At 32.6% G+C, this 13,804-nt stretch overlaps 2 protein-coding genes across 2 annotated transcripts; both read right to left on the bottom strand.

Annotated features, from left to right (window-relative positions):
- Positions 1-6,040: 6,040 nt before the first annotated feature.
- LOC119666842 lies at positions 6,041-7,078 on the bottom strand. Its single transcript, XM_038076125.1, has 2 exons — positions 6,306-7,078; positions 6,041-6,247 (listed from the first exon to the last, which is right to left on the bottom strand). The coding sequence occupies exons 1-2, from the start codon at positions 6,864-6,866 to the stop codon at positions 6,239-6,241; spliced, it is 570 nt and encodes a 189-aa protein (XP_037932053.1). The 5' UTR covers positions 6,867-7,078; the 3' UTR covers positions 6,041-6,238.
- Positions 7,079-10,720: 3,642 nt separating this feature from the next.
- Positions 10,721-11,397, bottom strand: LOC119666831. Its single transcript, XM_038076114.1, has 2 exons — positions 11,316-11,397; positions 10,721-11,255 (listed from the first exon to the last, which is right to left on the bottom strand). Exons 1-2 carry the CDS (start codon positions 11,368-11,370, stop codon positions 10,801-10,803), a joined length of 510 nt encoding a protein of 169 aa, XP_037932042.1. The 5' UTR covers positions 11,371-11,397; the 3' UTR covers positions 10,721-10,800.
- Positions 11,398-13,804: the final 2,407 nt, after the last annotated feature.

Below are 13,804 nucleotides of genomic sequence, written 5' to 3'. Positions count from 1 at the left end.
TGACCATACTGATCAGGCTGACCATACTGATCAGGCTGACCATACTGATCAGGCTGACCATACTGATCAGGCTGACCATACTGATTAGGCAGACCATACTGATCAAGCTGATCATTCTGATCACGCTGACAATTTTGATTAGGCTGACCATTCTGATCAGGCTGGCCATACTCATCAGGCTGACCATTCTGATCAGGCTGACCATTCTGATCAGGCTGACCATACTGATCAGGCTGACCATTCTGATCATGTAAGTTTGTTTTTTCATTTGTTATCAAATAATCATTTGGGCTTTCTTTGTCGTTTATATATCCGTCTTCATTTGGATTAGTTTGTTTATTAGGATAAAGGGAATCACTATTATCCTTATGCTCGACTGGATCATAATCTACTATTGGAAATGGTTCATATGGTGTCTCTTCCTCATTTGTAATGAGCTGCTGGTTTTGAAAGTCGTAGCTATTCGGATTTGTATTTTCCTCCAAATAACTATAATCATTTGGATTCGTTTGCTTGTTGGGATAAATGTCGTTATTTGTATTCGTTTGTTTATTTGGATACAACTCTGGATTTGGATTCGTTGGATCAATTGAATTTATATGCCCTTCTAGACCAATATCTAGATCTATATATAATGCATTGTTATTTTCAGACTGATTTTGTGTTTCGCTCGGTTGTTCATCTAGATTTGGAAAAAACTTGTTAGTGTGATCTACTTGTCTTTTAGAATTTTTGTATTAAATACTACTTATTTGTTGAGTTCCACTCTGCTGACTGCTGTCATCCATCTCTTCTTCCTGGACAAGCTGATCATAGTCGACATAAATACCGAATGATGTAGAAAAACCAGCAGAAACATCAAAAAGTTCATTTACCAACGCACCGCTATATTCAATTGCTTCCTTTACAAGGGTTCCAGAATCAAAAATAAATCTTCCATAAACATGGCCTTCAAAATAAAAATTATAGTTATTATATCACATCATGAATATTTGTATTGTATTACCAATGAGTACTATTGCAAAAGTTGCAAAATTTGCTATTCGTGACATTGTCACATTCATTTCTTCAGCAGTTATAAATTCTTTTAAAGCTGACTCTTGCTTTTATGAGAAAAAATCGTTAAAGTTTCAGTATATTACCAGATGTTTTCTGTTGCTTCTTAATTACATTTCTTAAATTTCTGATTGTGTACGACTATATACGTACCTGTGTGCATCTATGTTATATACAAATAATATGTACTTTTTATGGATCACAAAAATGTATACGTTTTGCAAGGGCAATAAAAAATGATAATTACTTAGACCTGTTTGAATTCGATAAAATCGCTTTTGAAAATCGTTAGATTAAAGAAACAGATTTTAAATCGTTTTCGTTATTATTATCGATTATTTTTCACAAATAAAGATTAACGTTGTTAACCGCTGGAATGGAGTTCTACTTAGCATTATGCAGTGATCAACCTACAGGATTTGTATTGTGTTTAATTTTCTCTGTTTTGTTAAAATCATAACAGAAATCCCTCTTTTCCCTCTTTCTTTCATTTGCTTGATTAATCGCGGGTTTATGTCTAAAGCCGTGTCACTCAATAGTAGGTATCTGTGATCACAACCGTGATTCAGTAACAAATGCTTTATTGATAATGATAATGAGTTATTCAGGTGATATTACAGAAGTGTGGTTTAAAGCCAATCATATATTCGTAATGGAATATATATTTCATTCGTTTTAATTGAGTGCAATTATGAATTGGTATGAGCATCCACGGAATTAAACAATTTCAACGATCTGTCTTTGATGCATATTCTCGATTTCATTTCTGTGTGTATATATTCATTTCTAGCACTTCATTGTTCTTTTAGCAAACTTCTTAATACAATATTTTGAAAACTTTAAAAGTTTTGAAAACTCCGCTATTTTGTAATACTGGATGTCTTGCCATTAGCCATTATAATAGAGTCTTATTTCACACTTCCAACTTTCCTTATATTGACAGTTTCAAAGCATTTAGAGTTGTATTACAAGCCAGTTGTAACCCTTATTCTCTCTAGCCAAGAGCATCACCTGTCAAAAGTTAGACATAAGATTATTGTTTATTTATTTATTGGCTTTATTTTTGTTTTTTTTGTTTTTGAGTTTGATGCCTAAGTCTTGTATTGAAAATAGTTTTCTTGACAGTACCACCTCTTGACAGGGGGTATCTGCAAAGGCGAAGTTTAATTCATAAATTCTAGAAAAAGTCGTCTATGTAATAACTTTACAATAACTTATACAATAAATACATATGTTAGAAAAAAATTTTTTTGGACTTCGACCAAGAACTATCTATGTTATAAATGTTGTAATTTTTTAATTTGACGATTAGCTCATTACACCATTTAAACGCTTTAGAGATATCAAGCAAAGCTATTATAAAACAAACCTAGATTTTACTTCAGTGAGAGTTTTTGTTATAGTTTCAAAAACTCTTGCTAGATAGATCAATCGAAATATTTTCTTGCAATCTGAACTGTTCTGTGGGAATAACATTTTTAGTCAAAGTTGTATATTTGAGTTTTGCCAATATTATTTTTTGTGCCATTTTACCTATAGTATTCAGCAAACTGATAGGTCAATTTTCAGAGAATGGCAAATTTTTTTTTTCAGATTTTCGAAATGTTTCTTGTTGGGTGTTAACAAATAAATGAAACTATTTTTGTAAACAGTTTCTGTCTGATTCAATGCACTTGTATCGCATTATTTCAATCCGTTTCACATTATTTCCTCTAAAGCAGTAAAATTACTTCACACATCTAATTTATTGAAGAATATTTCATATTTCCTTTGCGTTTACTATTTCTAATAAGACACTCCAACTCGACACCCAATGCACGATTTTGTAGAATATCAGATAGAAATGTCATGATCTGCTTGATCTGCTTGATCTGCTTAAAAACGCGTCAAGCGATAAAGACGTCGCTTAGAATTTTCTTCATAAAGACACGTATATTCTTCAGCCCAGAATCTTACAGCAGATAACTATAATAACCTTAATATTATGTTATATATTTAAGCAATAGTTTTTCCTTTATTTTTAACACGTTTCAATTTCTTACTCTTCTCGTACAATGCTTAACTACATATAACTAACTCGTTTCATACTCTATGTCAAAAACTATGTGTCACTTTTAATTTAGCGTTGCCACAGTTCGGCCATCCTGACCCGCAATCGTCCCGATTGAACCTTTTCGATATGAATTGCCAATCCATGGCTTAATATTTGCCGCTTCCCATACCCCCTCATAAGGTATCTGACTAACTTGGAATCCCTCTACATCCTTTACTAGATATCGGTCATTAGGTAGAACTTTAGTAATCCTATAGGGTCCTTTATATTTTGGCAAAATCTTTTTACTGGCGCCTGCCTCACTAACAAAATTTTTCACAACTACATATTCTCCTTCTTTGTATGTTTTCTGAATTCTATGACGGTCTTTAAGCGATTTATTATAGTTTTGATTTTTTACAATTTGATCTGAAGCCTCTTTTCTTACTTGCCTAAGATCTCTCAGAACGTCATCAGACTTTAACTCGTCTAAATTTTCTTTCAAATAGTCCACAACCATTCCCTTTTGTCTAATTCCAAATAATAGTTCACTCGGTGTTATTCCAGTACTTCTATGAATCGTGTTATTAAAAGCGAACTCTATATCAGGCATAATTTTATCTAACGAAGCTGTATACCCTGCGTTAGTCATTTTAGCAATCATTGGTGCTAAACTCCGATTTATTCTCTCTACTTGACCATTCGAACCTGTGGCGATTTTTATATGTCGAATATTACAGCAACTAAGAAAATCTTCAAAGTCTTTTGATGTAAATGCACTCCCTCGATCGGAAATAATAATATTTGGTCTACTATACGAATTAAAATATGATTTTAAACACCCTAAAACTTCTCTTGTGCTAGTTGTTCGCGTAGCATACAATTTGACAAACTTAGAAAAAGCGTCTACTATCAAGAATACATACTTCTTTTTAGAATTTTTAATTTTAACTGGACCAAAATGATCAATGTGGACAGTTTCAAAAGGGACTAAGCCCTTTGGAATATTGTGTAAATACCCCTCGTGTTTTCCGCACTTTGCTGAAAAAGTTATACACTTTAGACAATTGGCGATATGATCTTTTATTTTTGTTCTGAGTTTCGGAAACCAATAAGATTTAAGTATAGAATCAGCAACTTTATCGCATCCGAAATGTCCCATATCATCATGATAAAGCTGTAGTATATTCCTCTCCATATTGTTTGGCACATAAAACAGTATGGTGTTTCCTTTCTTTTTATAGACCAACCCATTTCTCATTTCAAAGTAACTACTCTCTTCTTTTTCTAATTTCTTCCTTATCTCATTAATTACCTCATCTTGGTACTGACATATGGATAGATTTTGTTCAAAAGTATTTTCTTCTAACACTAGTATATTCGTGTTTCTACTAAGTGCATCTACGTGCTGCATCTTTTCTCCTTTACGGTGCTCTAAAGAGTAATCAAAATTTTCTAACTCCAGGGCCCATCTGGCTATCCTGGGATTTATTTCTTTTCTGTTTAAGGTTAACGCTAATGAATGACAATCGGTTACAATTTTAAATTTTATTCCATGTAAATATATCCTGAATCTGCGTAGAGCATAAATAATAGCTAATGTTTCTAACTCGAAACTGTGATATTTTGATTCATGTTCAGTTGTTCTTTTTGAAAAATAGAAAATTGGGTGAAGCTTACCATCCCCCTTTTTTTGTAACATTATAGCCCCGAAACCATGTGAACTAGCATCACAGTGTAATTCTGTTTGGTCTCTTGGGTCGTATATCGCAAGAATAGGAGCATCAATTAATTTTTGTTTAAGAGTTTCAAAACATTCTACTTCTTTTAGTCCAAACTGAAAAACTGAGTTCTTGCGAACTAAGTCATATAATGGTTGTGCCAATAATGAAAACTGTTGAATAAATCTTCTAAAATATGAACACAATCCAAGAAAACTATGAACTGTTTTAGCGTTATGCGGCACTGGAAAATTAACAACTGATTCTATATTCTTCCCGTCAGGTTGTATCCCTTCTTTAGAAATTATATAGCCTAGATAGTTTATTTTTGATTCCATGAATCTACACTTATCTAAACGCAGCTCTAATTTATTATTTACTAGTCTGTCGAACACTTCTGTCAAAATTTGTAAATGTTCGTCAGCAGATTTCGTGGCGATCATTATATCATCTAAATATATCGCTATTTTTCCTGATCTGATCAAATCGTCAAAAACTTGGTTCACAAAACGTTGGAAAACCGAAGGTGCATTTCTTAACCCGAAAGGCATTTTTAAAAATTCAAACTGTCCTAATGGAGTTACGAAAGCAGTATATTTAATAGAATCCTCACTCATGTGCACGTGATAAAAAGCACTCTTTAAATCTAACAATGAAAATAAAGTTTTACCCGCCAGTCGATCAAGTAAATCGTCGATTAATGGTAGTGGATAGTTATCTTTCAATGTGACTTTGTTCAAAGTTCTGAAATCTACGCATAGTCGGGTATCACCTGTTTTCTTTTTAATCAGAACAATAGGAGATGCATACTCTGAATTACTAGGCCTCACAACTTTTTTTCTCATTAACTCGTCAATAATTGACTCTACTTGTTGCTTTTCGTGATATGATAGCCTACGTGGATGGTATTGGAAGGGTTTATCATCATTTAAAATTAATTTCATTTCGCACTTTATCTCAGGTTCATCTGGACGTTTGCGGTTTACATAATCTTCATACAACATATTAAATTTCTTTCTAGTATTGTAGTCAACATCACTATTATTAACACTAATCTCATGAATTGGTTCATGGTATTCAATATTCATTAAATCGTTAATAGTATTTTCATCACAATCTTTATTCTTTTGATTAAAATTAATTAACTGTTCAGTTGGATCATGTTGTATTACTAATTTTAATTTAGCTTTCTTCAAAAAGTCTCTTCCTAATAGAACTGGGTAACTCATAGTTTCATTAGCTACTATGAATAATTTAAGATTTATTTTTTTATTATCATATAAAACTGTGCATACTATTTGTCCAAGTATTTGTAAATGACTTTTGTTTATACCACAAAAATTTAAAATTTTACATTTTTCTTGATTTATTAACTTAACAAGTGGCACGAACTGTTGGCGTATAAAACTGATTGGACTACCAGTGTCAATTAATGATTCTAAATAAAGTGACTGATCAATATTTGAATAATTAAAACTAAATTTTATATTTCTTACGTATTCGTTATCACCCTCAACAGCGTCGGCATAATGAACTTGCGTTTTCCTCATTGAGCAGTCAGCTGCTCGATGTCCCATTTGCGCACAAACGTAACACGCCCTCGGCTCCCGCTTTGGTTTGCGGCATTCAGCTGCAACATGCCCAAGAGAGTTGCAATTATAGCAACGAGTCGATGCAGAAACCACAAAATCGGCTGATGTTGATTTTTCATTCGAAGTGTTCTGGCGAACAGTCAATGATTGTTTTGGTGTTGCTGGTTTTGGAAGACTTATTTTGTGGAACGCTTCCAACAGTTGGTACTTGTCACGGAAACATTGTAATTTAGCTTGTGAACATAAACCATAGTCTGGAATCCCCTCCACAATGTACTCCAGCAGCTCAGTTTCTTCAATGCACAACTTACCCGCGAGAATGGTCTTATCGTAAAAATATTCTTCAAAAGTCTCATTTGTTTGCCACCTTCTGGCTTCAAATGTACGTTTCAGCTGCAGTTTAGTTGAGCGGTCTTCAAACAGTTTCCCCATATCGTTTATTAGGGTTTCAATTGGTACAGTCATTAAATCGTTTCTTGTATGTAGCCACTTTAACGCCTTTCCATTGAGTTTGTTAGAAATCAGTGCTCTAGTATTATTATCATCCAGATTATAAGCCGTTCGGATACTTTGTAATTGTGCTTCCCAAAGCTGAAAATTATCACCAGTTCCAGAAAATTCGGACAGCAATTCTTTTATAGTTGAAAAATTAACTTTATTATTTAACGCGTAATCTTTTTTTTCATTCTGTTGGCTTTGTTTTTTTAATGTTTTATTTTCTCTCATTAAAATTTCTTTTTCTCGTCTTTCTATGTTTAGCTCTCGTTTTAACAGTTTGAGCTCCCATTTCAAGAGTTCATTTTCGTTCTCCTTTAACGAATTGACTTGTGCAGCAGAGACACTGTTATTATTTTCTTCTCGCTCAATATTTGTGTTCATAACACTCATTCGACTCATATTCGCTGTCATTTGTTCTGTTATCATTTGTTTCTGACTTACAATTTCACTCATTTGATTCTTCTTTTTATGTGTTTGTATAATTTGTTGTTCCTCAAGAATATGATTGTCATCTTCTTCAGAGTTACTATTGTTGTTGCTTGCGCATGCATCGGCGTCGGCGCCAACATGTTCCGTAAGCGTCACATCATTTAATATTTTTGTCGTTTTTCCTAGAAAAACACCACGGCGTTCCTCAGGTATTTGAATTAATCGGCGAATTAATTCGTTTTTATTACCACTTGTTTTACATCCAAGCTCCTCCAACCAAGCTTTTAATTCAACTAAAGTATAAAGCTGAAGTTTTTTGATGTCAGACATTTTATTAATGTTGAGTAATCCCACTTCTGATATTTTAAGCAATAGTTTTTCCTTTATTTTTAACACGTTTCAATTTCTTACTCTTCTCGTACAATGCTTAACTATAACTAACTCGTTTCATACTCTATGTCAAAAACTATGTGTCACTTTTAATTTAGCGTTGCCACATATATAATATGAATAACTTAAGCAATATACAGGAAAAAGTTTACTTATTAGCACCTGGTAGACCAATTATTCATTGATTATCACCAATCAACACGTATACAAATAATTTTTCTGTATAAATAGCGATAATGGTTAATAAAATATATAGCCCTACCAAAATGTGTGTTAAAACAACATATCTATGTAAAATATATCATATTTGACTAAGAACCTTTTAATCATTGTTTCTAGTCCGTTAGACCATTACCAAAATAGCTCAATTCCCTCAACTCCCTTATGTCTTTTTGTTTTTTTTATTAATGCAACTAGTAAATATAGTTAGGACTAACAAGCATTTTTAGTTTGGTAAATTATAAATATTTTTACATTTAGGTTTTATTACTTAATGAGGTCAAAGGGCATTGAACGTTTTAATCTCCGTGCTGAGTTACTTGCGTTGAGTAATTGTAAATCGTGTGCATTTTCATGTTGAGTAATTTTCATTGCGCAAACAACTGTATACGTCCTTGATGGCTTTGATTCCCATATAACGATGTAGGTCTGTACTACGAATGTACCAAGATGCATTTACAATATTTCTTTGCGTTTTGTTTTGGGAACGTGGTATATCAATACATTGCTCTTAGTGGTGCATCCCCTTTACTGTACACCATATGTCCAAAGAGGCTTTAAGTTTTGATTATAAATCAGGGGTTTATTTTGCACCAATTTGCATAGGGTATTTCCAGTCCATTTATATATAATTTGCAGCTTGAGTCGCCATTGTTTCATCCACTTACAAATATTATTAATATAATATTAAACAAATATTATTATAGAAATAATATTAGAAATCTGGAGGGTTTTAGTTGTTTCCATTTTATTAGAAACAATTGAAATTAGAGCTGTATTATCAGAAAACGTTGCAGTTTTACAATTTTCTGTTACTAGAATATCATTAGTAAACAAAAGAAAGAGTATGGGACCAGGAACGCTTCCCTGTGGAACAACCGCTTTAATTTCTTTTAGGTTTGAGTAGCAACCGTATTTAACTCTATTTGTTATATAAGATTCTATAAGATCGCAATATTGTTATGGCAAAACGTTTGTAATTTACACATAGAACCTTTATGTCACACCTTGTCAAATGCCTGCGAAATATCAAGGAACACTACCGAACACATTTCCTTCTTTTCCAAACAGTTTTGTGTTATATTACTAATTCGATGGACTAGTTGTTGAGTGGCTGGTTCTAAAGCTGAATTGATGGTATTCCAGCATTTGTTCAATCGTATCATATTGATTAATTTATTTCTTTGAATTCTTCTATTTATGTTCACCAAGTTAGACGTTTCGATATAACTGATCGTAAAGATTTATTTCGCATCGCATTACTTAAATATATTTCTTTACTAGGAATATTTTAACTGCATTTTTCAAACTTGTTATTCAGGTATATATGTATGTTTGGCTCGTTTTAATTGTATGGGTCGTGAAGGTCACTTGGAACAGATGAACTCATTTGATCATATTGAAAAAATCTGTTCATATGAAATGAACTCATTATTCTTATTTATTTGTATTTGACCAGCTAGATTTATATCGTTATTCATATTTATTTGATGTGTTAAATATAACTGATCAAACTTATTATGCAAATTAATTGCTATATATTGAACTAATCAACAACATTATAAAATTAGTCAAATATACAATTTATAATTCGTTCTCTTCACTGTTAATTATTTCTCTTTTTCGGTTTCAATTTTAAAAAGTTTTGACTTATAATTGCTTTTCATGCACCAATGAAATTATTTTAAAAAAATTGTTGATTAAAACAAAGTTAAATAACATTTTTTTAACAAAACAAGATCCAAAATAAATTATTTAAATATGCAATGCTGTTTTTTCATGACTGTTTTTTCTTTGTTAAAACAACAAAACATTTACAATTCCTTAAACAATCTTAAAATGCACTTAATTTATTTTTAGTGAAATATTCCATTTGTACAACCGCTTTCACCTACGTACCAGAACTTCTATTCAATTTCAAAGGCAAACGCATATGAGAATCCAAACAGTCAACAACTTTGGAACGGAACTTCTTACTGTCACTTTATTTCCCCATTTCCGACTTGAAGCTGTCTGCTTCCCACTCGAACATCTACTCAAACATCCACACAACATTCACTTTCTCATGCAGTCACATTGCCTTAATGCATTTGCATATTTTGCTGTGTGCTTTTGGGCGCAGGCACAAAGAAACGAACCGAAAAACTCTTAAGAGATGATTGTATTGTTATTATGGATGATATATTTCAGCGAAACAAACATGTACACCTCGGCAAACGCATACTGTTGGCTTTATATGATTACTTATGCGAAAACAAATCCATTGAAATGGATTCTCTCACATATGTAAAGATAATCTGAAAACCCTAAGTCGTGAAAATTGAAAATTAACTATAAAGTATCGAAATATTTGCAAGACTAAACCGATACATTCAGAATATATTTTGAGTTTTAGTTTTCTGAACAACTAACATACTAAGAGCAATTTCAAGTTTCATTATCCTGCTCTTAATGTCTTCCATAGAACTCTAAAATCATTTTATAGAAAACAAAAGTTTTTTGAAGAAATATTTCAACTAAACCTATATCTCTAAGAGACAAACGGCTTGAGGTTAGCATAAGACCATGGAAACATCAAACAAATTAATTTGGTATCACACAGTACAACTATTGATGAACTCTTAGCTGGTAATACGGTTATTGGGACTAAGTCTAGTTATAATACTCTGTGGGGTAATACTGCTATATGTGGGTTTAAATAAGAACGTAATCAGCTCTCGTCAAATTAAAAAAATTGATTCAAATGAAATTATTTATTAAATTTTACTTTAGATTTACTTTGATTTTAATTGTGGTGTACGCCGGATGAAAATATATATGCAAAACAATTTTAAAGTTTGATATTTTATACAGTATAAATCCCTTAAGATCTGCCGCGATATTGATTACCTCTTTCAGGACCTACACTGGGAAAATTATCATTTGGTTTAACAGCACTTCCAGCAGGACTGCCCGCCCTAAAGCCACCTGTTAAACCACTACTACTGTCATCATTAGCAGCTGCACTAACACCTGCACTAGCACCAGCAATAGCACCAGCAATAGCACCAGCAATTGCACCTGCACGAGCACCTTCAATGGTTTGTACGTTGTCACAGTCAATATCCGTCTCACTAGTAGCAACAATAGCAGTATAAATAGCGTTTGCAATAATATCAATTTCATCGGAAAGAGGATTGTTAGTATTGGGCGTGGTTTCTGCGGAGTCAATACCATACTCTAAATATTGTTTATACAAGTAATCAACATAATCATCATAGTAATCATCGTATGCACTTGGTCTAATCGGCTCATTTTGACTATACCGATTTGACTGAGCTGTTAATATATAAATTTAAAAATTAATTAAATATATTATGAAGAAATTGCTCATCTTACCACTGCAAATTCCAACAATGATTGATAAAAATGTGTATACTCCTACTTTGTTCATCCTTTCTGCTACTCTGAGATCCGACGTACCTATTCGTCCCTTTTATAGATTTTTGCAAGTCCATAATAGTGCTTGGAAATAAATAAGAACTAAAAACATTTGGTTTCTCTATAGCTATTTTCATTCTAGTAGTTACATAAAGAGTACAGATTCTTGTTATACAGCACAGAAACAGTTGTTTTAATTATAAAAAATGTTATTATACTCTTCGGTGTATATTTCTAAATTTTTTTTTTTTTGTTAAAAATATTAACTTATCGAGGTTATTTTGAAGGTGAAAGGCAGAGGCGGCATGAACTGCGTATAGGTCATTCTTTTACAAATCGGACACAATTGTTTGACCTCATCCGATTTGGCTAAAAAAATTTTTATGAGCTCCTTTTATAAAACAAAAACATCCGTATCTCGAGAAAAATTTTTAAAATTTTTTCTAAAAGATATTGACCCATGAGATTTTGACAATTAGGCTCATTGATAGAAACTTCAAATATATTGCGTTTTAAATATAATTGATATAATTGAAAATTGAAACAACAACAAATAGTAAATAAACTTACTATTATCAATCATTTCATTGGTTGTAAACTTTTTAACAACACTAACCGTTTTCCATTAGGTGTAAACACAAAATTTTTGTTTTTACTTTATACGCAATAAATTTGATGTAAGCCACATACCTAATGAATAACAACAACAGCAAAAGTCCAATTAGGAAAAAAACATATGAAAGGAGACGAAAAATCGAACAGGTGTCACTACCACCGGAATTCTTGCAAGAGACAAGGATTCTATCCAAAACATTTACACTCTCCTTAAAGAGATACAATCCTCTCCTTTGCGTCTATTCCCCAATAGGACCGGACTACTTCAGTCCTCTTGAAGAATGTCCCCTCTTCTTACGGTGAAGAAAATTACTTATTTCTTCTTACCCTCTCGCATTGTCCAACGCAACCCAAGCAGGTATGCCACCTCTTTTCTCTTGAAGCTACATCCAGCACATGTCGCTGTTAAGTGTCACTAGGCTCCTATCCCTGAACTTAATAATCTTTCTTCAGCGAAAATCTCACACTGAAATTTCCCAGTGCACCAACTATCAGCGATATCATGATACCGCTAAACTTTGCAACTTATCTCGCCGTTGCGTTCGCTATGGAGAAACTCGCGCCAAGGACAAGCACGTAATCCTACAACCTAACCACAGCTCTCAAATATACTTCCAAAGTAATGCAATTGTGGCCAAACTAGCCACCCCGCCCTCTGTAGATGCGGAAAGGAAATTCACGCTTAATGCGCACGCCAGGTCAAATCGGCTCCCATTCCCCATAATAGGCCCATTATTAACTCGATATTTTTTACTGAAGTCCTATCACACATATTTACGTAATCATAATAGTATTTTTATAATATTTTTCAACATCAAATGTTTATGCTTAAAAAATATGGAAAACGCAACAATTTATTATCGAACCGATATCTTAATTATTTGATTAAACCAGAGAACTCTGCCGCTTACCATGAGCTTCTATTTTCCTTCAATATATTTTTCTTTGCAATATTCTACTATTTTAAGAATTCTCTTGTAAAATCACCAAAGTGTCTCAAAAAAGCCTATCGTAAGACTTTACTTGCAGCAGTTAGGAACTAAGATGAGAGCTGTAGGTAGATCCCATCCTGACTATATAATCTACGAATATAAGACTGCAGAAACACTGTGAATATATATTCTATTAACAAACCCCTCTTCTCCCTCTTAGTACCAATCTAGCTACGCCACTGCTACTTGAAACAAATTTGAACTTATTTTCAATCATGCATAGCTGAAAAAATGCACTAAAAAAATAAAATTTTTTAAAGAATGACTGAAATGAAGAAAACAATTTATGAAGAGAAAAGCAGAAACTAACTTGAACAAACCCATTTATAGAATTTGGGGAGGTTCCAGTTAGGTTAGGTTTGGTTCCAGCTTAAAATACGTTCATAAGAAAGCCCATTCTTTAATTTATAGACAATTTCATTTGAGTATCTCTACTAGTTCAGAAAATTTCAAACTCTGATAGTCTAATTTTAATACTGCCACACTATGCACCGCTATCTAAATAGACGCTGCATGGTGACATGACTCAGATTAATATAAATGAAACAAATTCGTTTCTAACCTAATCTAACCTATTACTTTAGTAACTAGTTTAACATTAAAACTTTATATATTGTAAATACAAAATACTCCAAAGCCAGCTTTTCTGAATTGTTTAAATATTTCTCGTGGTTCTCACCACCTAAATTGCTGCGAAAAAGTTTATTAAACACATCTTATGATTGTATACATCTCATTGATAATAACGTTTAACATCGCGAGTCCATAAATCCATGTATGTTATAAAACCCAGTCGCTTGAACTCGATATACCAGTTGAATTTTAATAATTTATTTAATT

This window comes from Teleopsis dalmanni, chromosome 1 (assembly GCF_002237135.1).
Source record: "Teleopsis dalmanni isolate 2A chromosome 1, ASM223713v2, whole genome shotgun sequence".
Classification (NCBI taxonomy): Eukaryota; Metazoa; Arthropoda; class Insecta; order Diptera; family Diopsidae; genus Teleopsis; species Teleopsis dalmanni.
This window is presented reverse-complemented; position numbering and strand designations above follow the sequence as displayed.

Coding starts and splice junctions, on each gene's coding strand:
- LOC119666842 (XM_038076125.1), bottom strand. CDS start 6,866: ATGACTGTACCAATTGAAACCCTAATAAACGATATGGGGAAACTGTTT.
- LOC119666831 (XM_038076114.1), bottom strand. CDS start 11,370: ATGAACAAAGTAGGAGTATACACATTTTTATCAATCATTGTTGGAATT. Junction 11,256..11,315: donor CATTGTTGGAATTTGCAGTG/GTAAGATGAGCA, acceptor ATATATTAACAG/CTCAGTCAAATCGGTATAGT.